The sequence below is a fragment of the Chrysochloris asiatica genome, unplaced genomic scaffold, assembly GCF_000296735.1.
Source record: "Chrysochloris asiatica unplaced genomic scaffold, ChrAsi1.0 scaffold00318, whole genome shotgun sequence".
Lineage (NCBI taxonomy): Eukaryota > Metazoa > Chordata > Mammalia > Afrosoricida > Chrysochloridae > Chrysochloris > Chrysochloris asiatica.
In genome coordinates, this window is record NW_006408836.1 from 3,154,458 (window position 1) to 3,171,205 (window position 16,748).

The window sequence follows — 16,748 nt, forward strand, 5'->3', positions numbered from 1 at the left end:
TGATTAACTTTTCAGTCTAGGAGCGGAGGTCCCTGGGACCATCAAGGGAGAAGAGCGGAGAGCAGGACCCTACCCAGAGAAGCAGTGATGCCTGAGATGGAGGCAGAGACAATGACGTGGAGAGATGGCGCAGTTGGGGACTTTAGGCACAGAGAGAGAGAGAGAGAGGCGCTGTGTGCTGGCGACCAGGGGGCAGGCTTGTAGTGTATACTTTTTGGTTGGTTGATGATGTCTGGAGGGGATTGTAAGCATGGGAATGAAACAATATACAATAGGATGAATGTAAAACTAATGTTCTCCCATATCACATAATTTACAATAAAACATCAAAAAATAAATAAATAATAATAATTTTAAAAGGTACAGTTATCTGAAAATGAATTCAGCATGTTTCACCCAACCACAATTAAAGTATAAAAATACTAAAACAGCAAAATATAATCTAAGAGCACAGGATCCCCTGGGCTTGAGCCCTGTGCTTTCATCTACTAGCTGAATGATCTTAAGCAAGTTATTTAGGTATTTTGAACCAATTTCCTCATTTGTAACATGGCAAAAACACAAGGGGGAACTCAAAAAGTTCGTGGAAAAGCTCCACTATCTTTTAATTCCATTTTATCAGGAACTTTTTGAAGTTCTCAAGTAATAGCAATGATATTTACTTTACAGAATTTGGGGGCAATTAGGAAGAAAATGGATCTACATAGTTTTGTAAAACTGGAAGACAATATATAAATTCATTGGGTTATCATTAAATAATCATGTAAAATGTACCAATGCACCAAGAGACATTTTCTAAGCTGCATTACACAACCAATCCAAAATAATGAGATATGAGCTCCTTGAACTAACTATTGTCCTAATAAATCTTGAGATCATTTCTGGTACTAGTTTGGCCTTTAGTCGGTACAAAGAAATGCTGGCTGACTGCCAAGTTGTTTCTCACTATGTGAATACTTATGTGCACTCTTGGTATAAGTTTTGTCATTTGATGCAGAAGATCCAATAATGAAATGTGAAGTATCAGGAGTCCACTGTATTTTGAGTTTTTAAGGAAAGGTAGGTTTTTACAAATATAAATACAGAAAACCAATGTAAGTGTGATCATTTTGCTAATCATATATAATATTTGCCTTTGGCAATCTCACTGACACCAATCATTTGCATATATATTTTTACACAAAGATTTCTACATTTTTACAGTTTCCAATTTTTTTTAATTATTTAAATATGAGTTCGTGGAAAATTATAATTTAAAAGAAAGGAGTTTTCCATGAATTTTGAAGCACTCTCATCTACTCGGGCATCATTCCAGACTACAAGACTCTAACGAATTGCAGTATTTGTCAGATTGATATAACAACATATATAAATATAGAACATAATGTTGATATCACCATAATGTTGATGTTAGTCAACAAGTATGACATAAACAAAATCTTCTGGCTTATGAAGTGTGGTAGATAAAGTCAATTAAAGAAAGTATAGCTATTAAATAATAATAATAAGTTCAGAAATTTTAACTTGTAATTAAGTTAACAAGAAATTTTTTAATAAGTAAAATCAAATCCACACTTCCTTACGGAGTCTCGAGATTCAGATCCCAAATATATTCAGTTCTTGCTATTCACAGTAGTCATATTCTACAAAGCTGCTGAAAACACTCAATTAGTAAATATTAAATCACTGCTCATAGGGGAAATACAGTTTCCTGAAAGCCTCTGATCTGTAGAATAAGCACTGAACAGCTTACCGCAAAGTTCAAATCCGCCAAGCCGCTCCCTGGAAACCAACTCAGCAGCACTTAACATCAATCAATCAATATACAACCTTGATGTATGTGTGCTTCTTCATATTATTGCTCCATTAACATGAACTCATGGTCAACAGCACAAAAACTATTGCCTAGACAAAGCTTACCTAACACACCTATTTTCCTCTGAAGGACCATTACAGCCTTCTTATGCTTAGGAACACTACACAGTATTTGGGCACTATGTTTGGGAGTGATTTTAAGTAGTGAAATTACTAACAAAAAGCACAAAAATATGAGAAATGTGGCACTAAACATACAGTAAAAAGGACACTTGCTTACACTATTAGAGCTGAAAGAAGGAAGATTGTCACCTTGTTCAACTTCAACTAAGAATTAGCATGTCAGGTGACACAAATTTTTCTACATTCTTTGTATGTCCAAAAATGGTCATAAAAGCACCACAAGCATTGATTTGGGGGGTACAATTTAATTTTAGCAAACAGGTGAAGCTGCAAATATAAAATCTATAAATAATTAAGATCAACTTTACTTTACCCTTTCTCCATAGAACTTGTCATTGTTATTGTTTAGTGCCGTTGAATTGGTTCTGACTTATAGGGACCCTGTAATTGGGTTTCCAAGGAGTGGCTGGAGAGTTTGAACTGTTGACCTTGTAGCATAAATGAGTCTGCCACAGTAAAGTATATGTTAAATACAGTCTCACAAATTAAAACAAATAAACAAGGTAACAAAGGCCAAGAAAGAATAATGCTTCCAAATTGTTTATTGTTTGTTTGCTGTTGTTTTCATTTATTTCTATTTTTAAACTGTGATCAGAGGCCAAAAAGCACACTTATTTGAAAATGATTTCAACATACTGTTTCTAGCCAGCTTTGTTGTTGTGAAGTGCTGTGGGGTTGGTTCCAACTCATAGTGACCCTATATAGCATTTCTGAGCAACAGTTAATGAGTGTGAACCACCAACCTTGCAGTTCAAACCAAATTCTTGGTCTAGTGCCTATCCTACAGCGCCACCAAACATAAGAATAAAAATACTAAAACAGGTAACATATTATAATCAAAGAGCACAGGATAACTTGAGTTTGAGGCCTACTCTTTCATTATTTAACTATTTATTTTGAACCAGTTTCCTCATTCCTTGTTATTAAAAATGGTAACAGTGAAATCTACTTCACAGAGTTGTTCAGCAGTTAAGAGTAAAATGGATCTGAATGCAGTTTTATAAAACTGGGAAGCAGTATATAAGTTTATTAGGACATCATTCTGTAGTCATAATCGAGCTGATCAATATATAAAAAATTTGTTTTCTTTCTTTATATCCATACCTCTTAGTTTAAACCTTTTAAAACCAAACATTCTCTTAAATAAATTTTATAACTGATCATTTCTTCCTAACAAGCTTTAATATAATTTAGGAGTAAGAATAGTTCATTTATTTTGTAACTCTTTATTTTAAAACTTATTATTTTCCTATATTTTTTAAATTACGTTTTAGTTTTTTGTTCAATTAACAAGTTATATATATATATTTCCAATCAAATCTTATTAACAGACCCCACCAGCATAAGGAAAGATATTTATTAAATTTCTAAGTCAAATTTTAACCTTATCTTTTTTTCGTATTTGATAAACACAGTAATGGCATGACACATTCTTTCTCAATGGTGAATGATACATTATCATTTTGCTTTTTCTACTAATTACCTGAATGAGGCTTTAGATAGAGCCAACTACAGTTATACTATAAACAAACACAACAAACAAAAGAAAAATACTTGCATTAAACCATACCTAGTAATAAGAACTGCATTATCGTGGTGGGCAATCCCATTTTCTGGAATGGTGTTTCCATCACTTTGGTGAGAGAGAATGGATTTCTGCCATTTACAGAAGCTATCAAGGGACTTGTCTGCATGGTGGTTTATCTCCAAGTTTGGCTGCAACACAACATGCATACCAGAAATGTTCCAAAGAAATTACTAAGGTCAGTTGTTAAAACTTTTGAAGACTAAAGTGGGACTATAATTAGAAGCAGTCGTTTCTAGGAATAGTCTCTTGCCAATTTTTATCTCTGTAAAATCTGACCTAGAGTTCATTTAGTGTATTATTGAACAGATATTTTTTCTAGCTCCAGCAGTAATAAAGTGGCTATATATAAGATTATCAGCATACAAAACATTATAGTTTGCCATGCAAATGTTCTTCCTTACATTGAAATGTAAAACATATATATATATATATAAAGCCTTAACTTGACATAAGAGGTATATTCTTATAAACTATCTAAAGCTTGATTAAAATCTTAAATGCTTACAGTTGAAAATCATACTTAACTAAAACTTCCTAGGAGGATCAATAAAACATATTTTTTATAATATATAATTCTTTATCCTATATGTTAAATTTTTTAGATTAAGAAGCGAACCCATTCTTACCTGATCTTCTGTGAGAACAATTAAGCGGGCCACTATAATATTCACAACGTTTCCTAGGCTGGAATCACGGTAAAGTTTGGCAACCTGACCTCCAGAAAATAAGAAAAGACACAAAGTCAGACAAAAATCATACAGTGATGGCTTGAATTTTTTTTTTTTTTTCTTTAAAAAGTAGCAATACAATATTTTTGGTGTCCTGGTGTGGCACTATGGGATGACTGCATCATTGCTTTGAACTGCAAGGTCAGCACTTCAAACTCACCAGCTAGCTGCTCCTTGGAAACCCTATATAGGATCGCTATGGGTCAGAACCGATTCGACAACACTTAGCAACATTACAATTTTTTAATCAATTTAGCCAGTATGCATATCATTTAGAACTCTAGCCTCAAAACCTCTTCAAATAAAGGTTTATTATACTAATTTACCTCAAAATATATTTTCTTCTATAGTTGAAGTACAATATAATAACTAGAGGGTGAGTTAATAAATATCTCTTAAAGACTTAACCTGACCCATCTAAAAAGTCTGAAAATGGACACTAAAGTCTCCTTTAAATTTATTTTCTATCAATCTGAAACATTAATAGATCAGCTATTTCTCTTGTTAGAGGAGTGAATTGCTAAACTCATTATATACAGTTGATTCTCATTATTCTAGGTAGTTATGTTCTGTAGAATTACTATGAACACTGAATTAAGCTAAAACCAAACCAGCCTTTATTCAATCTTAGCAGAGAATGGGCCTATTGGGCAAATCAAGTTTCTTACAGTTCGGTGCATGTGCATATCTGTAAAGGATCTCAAAATGTCTACCAATAATGATTTTGGAGTTACAAATAAATTTTTGCAAAAAGGTAAATTTATAAATATAGGGTGACAGAATAATGGTGATTGACTATACTTGCAATAAAACTCTATGACACTAATGAATAAAAAAACCACAACAAGCTATTAAGTACAATATTACACAGAGGGATCAAACTTACAATATTCATTACACTCAAAATGTAATGTTCAATGTCTTTCCGGCCATGATATCCCACCATCATTTTGTCTGCCACAACCAATGTCTCCACAAACCGCTCAATGCTTACAGATCTCTTCTGTCTGTGACGTACATAGGAGTTATTAATTGGTAGTAAAGAAGTCAAAACAGATGTCTCATTCCGCCACCAAGGTTTGCCATTTCTTGTGAGATCTACAATAAAAATAAACAATTCAGATGAGTTCATTAATTAGACTTATTTATTTATAGATCTTTCATAAAGACTCATAAAGTCTCAAACATACTAAGATTTTTCAAAGTAAAGGAAGTAAAGATAACAAAGAAGTGAAAATAATAAACTTATTTAATTTTTTTTCAAAATAGTTACGCTTCTGAAATCATATTAAACTTCAGTAATATTCAATTAAGAAGCACTGGGGACGGAGTGGTGAAAGTGCTGTTGTTGTTGTTGTTAAGTGCCATTGAGTCGGTTCCGACCCATAGCGACCCTGTAACAGGGTTTCTGAGGGTGTAAATCTTTACGGGAGTAGAAAGCCTTATCTTTCTCCCGCGGAGCAGCTGGTAGTTTCGAACAGCTGACCTTATGGTTCACAGCCCGATTCGTAACCACTACGCTACCAGAGCTCCTTGGTGAAAGTGCTAGGAGGCTGCTAATCAAAGAGTCAGCATTTGTACCCACTAGCTGCTCTGTGAGAGAAAGATGCAGCCGTCTCTTCCTGTAAAGATTTATAGCCTTAAAAACTTGGTGGGCAGTTCGCTTTTCTCCTATAGGGTTGCTATGAATTTGAGTGGACTCAACAGCAATAGTTTGCATTTGGTTTAAGAATGTTCAACTGTTCAAGAAAATAAATAAAATAAATCTAAGAAACTAATTACTTAATAAAAGTGTTTTTCAAATAATCATTCCATATTATTAAAGTGAGCAATTATATTATAATTCTTCCAGTTTTATATATGCTATAAAAATCATTTAAAGTTATTTAAAAGCAACAAGAGCATTCACTTTAGAAGCAACATAAAGCGGTTCTGATGGAGAAAATTAAAATTGCAAAGTTTGTTCTTAAAGTGTTTTTGAGCTTTTATTTTAAAGACGTTGTTGATTTAAGTGCCATCGAGACAGTTCCAACTCATAGCGATCCTGTATGGGGTTTCCAAGGAGCTGCTGGTGAGCTTGAACTACCAACCTTGAGGTTCAAACTGACCTTAAACCCATAGCACCGCACCAGGATACTCTTATTTAAAAAATCTTAATGATAAATAAACTATGGTGCATGTACACTGTGGAAAAACATTCAACATTAAAGAATAATGATGAATTACTGAAGCATAATATAACATGAAAAAATTTGGAGGACATTATGCTGAGTAAATAAGTCCATCACAAAATGATAAATATTGTATGACACCACTATTATTAAAAATTAAGAAAACGTTTTCACATTAAAAGGAAAAATTATTTGATGATTACCAGGGGTGAGAGATGAAGAATGGATAAATTTCTAACTAAAGGGTTGAACATTTCAAGATTTACATAGACGTTTAATGCTGCCTGTGATAGGATAATATCAATTTGCCTACCAGAAAGACCTGGAAGTCCTTGTGTGGTGCTGTAGGATAAGTACTAGACTGCTAACTGAAAAGTCAGCAGTTCAAACACACGAGCCACTTCTTGGAAACCCTATACAGAGTCACTATGAGTCAGAACCAATTCGACTGATGGCACTTAACAACAGCAAAAACAACCAGAAAATCCAGTTAAAACAATTATTATTCAACTTTATGAAACAGCTACAAAAGCGAATTATGAAGAAACTGAAGGATTCTACCATCTTTTCCAGTCTGAAATTGATCAAACATGCAATCCAGATGTATTGATAATTATTGGTGATTAGAATGCAAAGGTTGGAAACAAAAAGGATGGGCAGCTGGAAAATATGGCCTTGATGCTGAAGATCACATAATCTAATTTTGAAAGACCAATTTACTCATTGAAAATATCTTTATCAATAACATAAACAATGGCTATACACCTAGATCTTCTCAGATGGAATGCACAGGAATCAAATTGACTACGTCTGTGGGGAGACAATGGGAAAACTTAATATCATCAGCCAAAACAAGGCCAGGGGCCAACTGTGGAATAGCCCATCATTTGCTCATGTGCAAGTTCTGGTTGAAGCTGAAGAAAATTAAAACAAATCCATGAGAGACAAAATACTATCTTGAGTATTATTTTTGTTGTTAAAAGCCATCAAGTCGGTTCTGACTCACAGCAACCCTATTTAGGGTTTCCATGGAGCAGCTAGTGGGTTTGAAGTGTAGATTTGAAGTTCATTGCTGATCCTACAGCACCATACTAGGAACCCACCTTGAATATAGCCCACCTGAATTTAGAGACTATCTCAAGAAAAGATCTGATACATTGAACACCAGTAACTGAAGACCAGAGGACTTGTGGGATGACATCAAGAACACCATACATGAAGATAGCAAAAGGTCACTAAAAAAAAGAAAAATTACCAAAGTGGATGTCAGAAAAAACTCTGAAAGTTACTCTTGAATATAGAGTAGCAAAAGCAGCTAGAAAAAATGATGAGGTAAAAAAGCTGAAGAGAAAATTTGAAAGAGCAGTTCAAGAAGACAAAGTATTATAGTGAAATGTGCAAAGACCTGGAATTAGAAAACTGAAAGGAAAGAGCATGCTCAGCATTTCTCATGCTGAAAGAATTGAAAATTTTTCAAGATTCAACTTGCAATATGGTGCTGTAGGCCAATGGTCAGACTGCAAAGTTGTTTGAACTGCAAGATGGATGGTTCAAGATCACCAGCTGCTCCTTGGAACCCCTATACAGGGTTGCTATGGGTCAGAATCGACTCAATGGCACTTAACAACAACAACAACATGGGTAAAACATTGAATGATTCAGGAAGCATCAAAAGAAGATGGAAAGAATACACAGAGTCACTGTACCATAAAGAAGTGGTCAACATTCAACCATTTCAGGAAGTACCACATGTTCAATATTATTGAAGGAAGAAGTCCAAGCTGCACTGAAGGCATTGGAGAAAAGCAAGACTCCGGGAATTGAAAGAATATCAATTGAAAAGCTTCAACAAACTGATGCAGTGCTGGAAGAACACTGGTCTATTCCAAGAAATTTGGAAGACATCTGCCTGGCAAATCTATTGGAAAAGATCCATATTTGTGCCCATTCCAAAAAGATGTAACCCAATAGAACGTGGAAATCACTATCAAACAATATCATTTATATCATATGCAAGTAAAACTTTGCTGGAGATAATTCAAAACACGGTGTAGCAATAAATCAACAGGGAGCTGCCATACACTGAAGCTGGATTCAGAAGAGGACTTGGAATGAGGCTGACATCAGATGGATCTTGGCTGAAAACAGAGAATATCAGAAAGCTGTTGACTTGTGTTTTTGTGACTATGCAAAAGCAGTTGACTGTGTAAATCACAACAAATTATGAATAACGAAATTTCAGAACATTTAACTGTTCTCATGAGGAATCTGTACATCAACTTAGAGACAGTCGTTTGAACAGAACAAGGGCTACTGCATGGTTTAAATCAGGAAACATGTGCTCCCGGGTTGTATCCTTTCACTATACTTATTCAATCTGTATGCTGAGCAAATAATATGAGAGGTTAGACTACATGAAAAAGAACACAGCATCAGGATTGGAGGAAGGCTCATTAACAACTTGAAATATTCAAATAACACAACCTTGCTTGCTGAAAATGAAGAGGACTTGAAGCACTTAATTGATGAATGTCAAAGAATACAGTCTTCAGTATGGATTACAACCCATGTTGTTGTTGTTAAGTGCCATCAAGTCAGTTCCTATCCATAGCAAATCTTGTAGGGTTCCCGAAGAGTGGCTGGTAAATTTGAACCACTGACCTTGTGGTTCAAACCAACCTAGTGGTCGAGCACTTATCCTACAGCGCCACAAGAAAACAAAAATCTTCACAACTGGGCCAAGAAACATCATGATAAATGGAGAAAATATTGTAGTTGTCAGGATTGCATTTTAGTTGAATCCACAATCAACAATCATGGAAGTAGCACTCAGGAAATCAAACGATGTATATTACATTGGACAAATCTGCTACAAAAGACCTCTTTAACGTTTTTTAAAGCAAAGATAAAGCATTGAGAACTAAGGTGAATCTGAATCAAGACATGCTATCTTTAATCACCTCATATGCATACAAAAGCTGGACAATGAATAAGGAAAACCATAGAAGAATTGATGGCTTTGAATTATGGTATTGGCAAAGATTATTGAAAGTACCATGGACTGACAGAAGAATGAACAAATCTGTCTTGGAATAAGTACAGCCTGAATGACTCTTAGAAGCAATAATGACAAGACTTCATGTCACATATTTTGGGCATTTTATCAGGAGGGACCAGATTCTGGTAAAAGACAGCATCTTTGGTAAAGTAGAGGGTCAGCAAAAAAGAATAAGACCTCCAAGGAGATGGATTAATACAGTGGCTGCCACAATGGGCTAAAACGTAACAACAGTTGTTAGGATGGTGCAAACCAAGCAGAGTTTCATTTGGTTGTGCATAGGGTTGCAATTATTTGCATCCAGTTCTATGGCACCTAAGAACTTCAGTAAAGGGTAAACTCATATTAATTATCTTGGGTGAAGGGAAAGGCAATATACTATATAAAAGAGACCAGCAAAAATTGATGGCGGCAGGGGAAGATACTAGGAAGAGTGCAAAAGCTAAAGGCAAAGAGGTAAATACTGTTATACACACAATGCTGCAATAATGGTGATCTACTAGAAGATGAATGGATAGACACATACCTGAGCAGGTATAGGAGGGGGACTAGGACTATATCCATGAATATATATATATATGTGGAGCTCTGGTAGCGTAGTGGTTACGAATCGGGCTGCGAACCTTAAGGTCAGCGGTTCGAAACTACTAGCCGCTCCGCAGGAGAAAGATGAGGCTTTCTACTCCCGTAAAGATTTACACCCTCGGAAACCCTGTACAGGGTCGCTCTGAGTCGGAACCAACTTGACGGCACTTAACAACAACAACAACAATATATAGGCTTGACAGAGGATATTTCTACATGTATATTTTTCTTTGCTGCAAATATATCCATGAATATGGTGAAGCATACAAAGGCAAAGTTATGAAAACTTCTTAGACATAATTAAACACCTTGAGGCAATGAGTCACTGAGCCTGGGGATTCAGAGACAGACTCAGTGACTGAGTCTGAGGGGGACTAAAGTCAATTAGCATAACACAGTCCACAAAGACAATGTTCGACTTCCTACTTTGGTTAATACTAACTGAGGTCTTAAATCTCAGGAATAGCCATGTAATGTGCTATTATTGGTCTCTTCCTGTCTGGAGGAAAGAAGATTGAGGAAATCAAAAGTGCATGGTAACAATTATTCCAATGAACTAATGAATCATATGAACATCAGCCTCCATGACCTTCATCCCCAAAGAACTAAATGGTGTCTAGATACCCCTACCAGCAACTTTGAAAGGGGTCACATTAGAAGTTCCTGGAGGGAGTGAGAGAAAAATGTGGAACGAAACTCAAAATCATGAGTAAGACCAGGCTTACTGGTAGAATCAAGACAGGTGAAACTCTGAGACTATGGCCCTTGGTTACTGCTCTTTAAGTCTGGAAATGAACTCACACCCATGATTCAATTTTCAGTCAAGTAACAGACAGGTCTATAAGGAATTAACACCAGAGAGGTACAATCAACCATTTGAAATCAAAAGGGCAGCATTTATGCAAAGACAAAGTTCACAAGAATTAGGAAAGAAGGAGAAATGGAAAAGGGAAACTTGGAGAAAGTGGGATACGTGATGCTACACTGTGGAAACTGCAGTCAATGACATGAAACAAAATGTATGTGAATTGTTGAATGGAAAACTGATTTGTTCTGGAAATCTTCACCCACTTAACAATAAAAAGGTTTTTTAAAAAAAAGATCTTAATGATAGACAATCCTATTGCTCTAGAAATTACAATTATAAAAGGGTTTAAGGTTGGGTTTTTTTTTTCATTTAGTTTTGCAATTTACTATTTATACTTGCAAAACTACCTAAAACATCTCTTTTCCAAAGCCTAGAAGTGTCACTAGAGTGAGTTGCAAGATCAGAATGCCAGCATAAATTGCTTTAAACCACATTTTAGTGGGAATTGTAGTTTATCCTTTATTTTTTTAGACAGTTGGTACTTCAATAGAGAGGAAAACTTTTAATACTATGACATTTGCAAATATTACTCTCATCTCTATCTTATAAGGAGAGGTGTCTGCATACCTACCTCACTTTCATTATTTTTATATTGGAAAGGAAATCTTTCTTAGCTCCACTTATTGAAAAATTTAGTGAGACACAATTAGATTCATATTGATTATATACAAGAAAACTTCAAAAAACTCACAGAAAAATGGAATGAAAAGATAATGGAATTTTTCCACAAATTTTTGGAGCCCATGGTATTTGACCCAAAGTGGCTCTGTGTTCTAGTTTTCTAACTACTTCAGCCTCTCCCTTTTAAAAATTGCATTTGGGCAAATTTTAAGAAATTGAAGAGATGGCAATTACCACAGAAGTATCAGTTGAATATTTTTTAAACTTATGTAAATAAAATTAAATGCATGAGAAGATAAGGCTTTCTACTCCTTCAAAAATCTAAAGCCTAGGTATCACTGAGTCAGAACCAACTCAACAGTACTTAATAACAATGTAAATTAAATGTGTCTTTATTCCTAAAGGTCAGTAGATGCAGAAACATACTGTTTCTTATTTCAATAGTATATCCCCCTAGAACACAGCTAGAAAGTGTTCCTTATATCCAAGTGGCAGACTCTTTGGGTGGCTCCCACGACTTCACCACCTGAAGTTCAGACGTTCGCTTTGAGTGTGGGTAGGACATGTGACTTCCTTATAACTAACAAAATACTGCAAAGATAGTGGATGTAAATGACTCTGGGTATATGAATAGATTACATAATATTACAGCCCCTGTCTAGTCTCTCCCTTGCTGAGTTGGAGGAAACAAGCAGCCATATAGTACATGGCAAGAAATTACAAGTGAATCAAAACCTAAAATTCTCAATCCTACAACAACATGGAACTGAGTACTACAAAGTTCAGAAGAATAGGGAAGTGGATTTTTGGGTTAAGACTCAAGACAAGAACTAAACCCTGACTGATACCTTGATTCCAGCCTGGTGAGATCCTAAGCAGAGGACCCAGCTGTGCATGGACTCAGGACTCACAGAAACTATTAAAAGTGTGCAGTTTAAGTCATTAGGTTTTTGATAATATTATTAAACTGCATCAAAAATATTTTTTGCCTTAATATAATTACAATTTCTCTTGCTCAGTCCTTTGTGACTAGCTTCATCATAAAACTATACAGGCATTCAAGTCATCTCTAATCTTCCCATTCCCTGACTGAAAGCTAAAATGTGAAAATACAGGATTTAATGTGTATTCTTTTGATATTTTCACTTCTCTGATGCATTCCATTCCTCTATATCTCTGAAGTACTTTGCCTCTGGTTCCATGTAGAGCAAATCTAGCTGCATGTTGACTAACTAAGGCGTCCTGGGCCTGAGAAGATCACTAAGAGAGGTTGGGTAATTTGTCCAAAGTCACACCGCAGCCCAAGTTCTTTCTACCATGTATCGTTATATCCTGTATTCCTCTAAGTTTTCTCATCTTTAGACTAAACCACTACCTAACTGTTCTTCTTAATTCTAATCTTGTTCTTCTCTAATCCAATCTCCACACTCTATGCCAGAGTATAATTTTTCTAAAACACAAATCTGATCATGTCATATCCCTCCTGCCTAAAACCTTTCAGTGGGTCCCAGTGCACTTAAGATAAATGAATTCCTAAACTTAGTTTACAAATCCTTATAAAAAGTCCTCTTCTTATCTACAGTTTCGTCATTCACATCTCGCTCAACCCCTACCTGACCAACCTACTTTTTAATATTTGGTCGTATGAACTTTTAATTCCTGAAATGGAACATGCTTTCTCTTGGATCAGGACCTTTGTAAACGGTGTTTCTTATTTGTGGAACACTCTTAGCTACATCTCCCCTCCCCCTTTTGCCCAGCTACCTCCTCTTTTATCTCTTGGGCCTCTGCTTAGAAGTGACATCTTCAGGAAGCCTTGCTTGACCATTGAAATTTAGGTTTGCTGTTTCTACTATACTTTCCTAGAGTCATTGTGCGGCACTGTAGGATAAACACTGGACTACTAGCCACAAAGTTGGCAGTTCAAACCCACCAGCCACTCCTCAGAAATGCTATATAGTGTCTCTATAAATTAGATTGGACTCAATGACACTTAACAACAACAACTATGCATTCCTGAGCCCTGGTATGGTGCTACAAGATAAGCACTAGACTCATAACCACAAGGTTGGCCATTTAAACCCAGTGTGGCACTGTAGGGTAAACACTGGACTGCTAATTATAAAGATGGCAGTTCAAACCCACCAGTTTCAAACTCCTTAGAAACCTTACATAGGGTCACTATAAGTAGAACCAACTCAACGGCACTTAACAAGAAGAAGGCGCTCTTGGAAGCCCTATCCTGAGTCATATGAGTAGAAACAGACTTGATGGCACACAACACACACATACACCCATAGTCACACTATCATTCTTATAGTACCCTAACTTGATGCTATCACTACCTTAGAATACTTCCTTAAGATACACTGTCATGGTCAACAGCTTGGATTCTTGGTAGTGGGATGAAAAAACAGACTAGCCAAGTAGCACTGAAGTACAATAATAGGAACGCCCACACATGAAGCTGTAACTGAATAAAATAAGGATTTTTTTTTTGAACTGGATAAAATAAGGGTGCTATTTTCCCCCCTTCAAATTTAACAGTGATCTCTATTTTAAAGACTTCTCAAAGAGTTTCAAAATTGGAATGAGAACACTAGTAGGTGATATCTTTTAAGAGGAGTCTGTACTTCATAATTTTATTTCCCACATACTTATATTAGTAGTCTTACTATATTTTCCAGAAGAGAAATCAGCAATATAATGTAATATAATGCTTTCTAACTGCTGCTCACTTACTTACCCGAAACCCCACAATGAGAATGATGATACAGATGCCGTTGTTGAAGGGTAGACTTTTTATAAATAACATGAGGATGGCCATTTTCATAACTAAAATGCTTGGAATCCTCTGTGGTATTCTTTAAAGGTTCAATAAAATATTCTTCATCTTCTGTAGCAATAACACCATGCTAAAAGGGAAAGAAACAAAGAATTTACTAAGAAGAATTAAATGTAAGTTATTGTCATTATAACCAAGAATCAAAAGCAAATTGATACCTCCCCCCAAAAAGAGGTTAAAACACATGTTAATAGAACACATGCTAATAATAGTAGTTAATTATCTGTATTCAGCAATATATTATAAAGTTAACTATTATTTTAAAAGGTTGATTAAATACCTACATACCTCAATAAATTACTCCATCCAATCTTCCCAACAACTCTGTGAGGTAGCAGAGACCTCAAAATGTTCGCTAAATTTTGTTTTTCTTTCCAAATTGTGCACACAACTTAACTACGTCCTCTGTATTTACATATAGCTTTATAACTAAGCTTTGGTTACTAGAAAATGGACAGTGTTGTAAACCAATTTCACACCTAATCCTAAAAACTTCTCCAGTGGTATTCCCCACTCTTTCTTTCACAAATGCTGACTAAAGGTTTAAAATTCCAAGGACCTACCTACCAGAAGTAAAAGGTAAAGCACAATGAAACTGGATCCCCGAGTAACCTTGTAGAACACTGTCTGACACAGACACTAATATAAGACAGAAAAAAATTCTATTCGGATAAGTCACTGAAATTTTGAGGTTTATCTGTTACAAACAATGTAGCTAATTAATTGTTTCCTTAATCCCAATTTTGCAGATGAAGCAAGCAACAGACTCAGAGGTTAAGAATCTACCCAAGATTCTACAAGGGCAGTTAAAAATTTCATTGAAAACTGGAATGAAAAGATAATAGAATTTTGCAAGAACTTTTTGAAGCCCCCGCATATAGAGGTGGATATGAAAGAACTAGAATTCTAACAGAATTCAAACAATCCCATTCCTACCCAGTTGTCATATTAATTCTTTAAAACATTCTCTAGCCCAGTGAGAATAGCTACACCTTCCTATGGACTCCTGGTGTGGCACTGTAGGATCAGCACTGAACCGTGAGCAAAAAAGTTGGCAGTTCAAACCCACCAGCTGCTCCTCAGAAACCCTATACAAGGTGACTATGAGTCAGAGTCAACAGGACCTTCCTATTAGCTCCAACTAATAGAGCTCTGGTAGCATAGTGGTTACGAATCGGCTGTGAAACGTAAGGTCAGCAGTTCGAAACTACCAGCTGCTCCGTTGGAGAAGATGAGGCGTTCTGCTCCCATAAAGATTTACAGCCTTGGAAACCCTGTTCAGGGTCGCTCTGGGTCAGAACTGACTCAGCGGCACAATAACAACAACAATGCTTATTACCATTTCATATCAATTAATTCCACATTGCTTTGTTACATCTTTAATCTTGATGTTGTATTCTAAATTCTGTATTTAAATTTTCAACTGCATGTTTCACCTTCTCGCTTAGACTACTTCATTCCTTAAGGCAAAGGGCTATATCTTATATTTCTTTGAATCAATTATAGCCAAAGAAAATATTGTACAAGTAGTAGTTATACCAAATAAATTTTTGCTAATGAAAAGAAATGAGATAGCAAAAGTTATCTGCATCAGAAATGATAACTTTCACCCTTGTCTAATAGTGCTTTCCTGTTACATGTGAGGACTGCTCTCTAAAGCTGGATAAAACACAAATTCTCAGGGCCTATTTCCTCAGCTAGAAAAATGAAAGGGTTAGTCTAAATTAGGGGTTTTAAAGCAGCACTCTAGGGAGCCCTCTGGGTTCCATAGAAGTACCCTCAGGGGATGGCCCCAGACAACAAAGGGAGACCTACAGGGCTTGGATTCCAGGACTCAGGAACATCGGCTATACTTTTATTAATTTATATATTAACTTTCCACATAACATTTCAGCTGAGAAAAGGATTTTACTGCTTTAAAAAGCTCAAACCCTCCAGTCTAGATAATCGTTAATGTCCCTTTTAATTTTATACCTTTATGATTCTGTTTAAGGAAATGTGTGTTCAGTACCACATATTTGGGAAGACAAGACATAATCAGAGTTGCTGTAACTTGTAGATGAAGTTGACAGCTGCTTACATGAAATGAGCAGAGATGAAAAAACAAAAACCCATAGTAACCTCATGTGATTTTCAACATTGTTTGTTTTTGTACCTAAATCAAATGCAACAACTAGCAGATATAACATAATCTTCCATACCTGGGCATGAATTACTGCAATAGGTATATTAACAATGTGCTAGTAAACCCAGGGACTCTTGGTGTGATGCTGTAGGATCAGCACT

At 35.7% G+C, this 16,748-nt stretch overlaps 1 protein-coding gene across 1 annotated transcript in view; it reads right to left on the minus strand.

The window, feature by feature from the left end:
* Nucleotides 1-16,748, minus strand: part of LOC102819479 (A disintegrin and metalloproteinase with thrombospondin motifs 6-like) — a 530,326-nt gene that overhangs the window by 504,833 nt on the left and 8,745 nt on the right. The window contains exons 2-6 of the mRNA XM_006875298.1: nucleotides 15,030-15,085; nucleotides 14,364-14,532; nucleotides 5,201-5,412; nucleotides 4,213-4,296; nucleotides 3,569-3,714 (exon numbers count right to left, since the gene is read on the minus strand). Coding sequence (XP_006875360.1) covers nucleotides 3,569-3,714; nucleotides 4,213-4,296; nucleotides 5,201-5,412; nucleotides 14,364-14,532; nucleotides 15,030-15,085 — 667 coding nt within the window. The remainder of the gene's footprint in view (nucleotides 1-3,568; nucleotides 3,715-4,212; nucleotides 4,297-5,200; nucleotides 5,413-14,363; nucleotides 14,533-15,029; nucleotides 15,086-16,748) is intronic.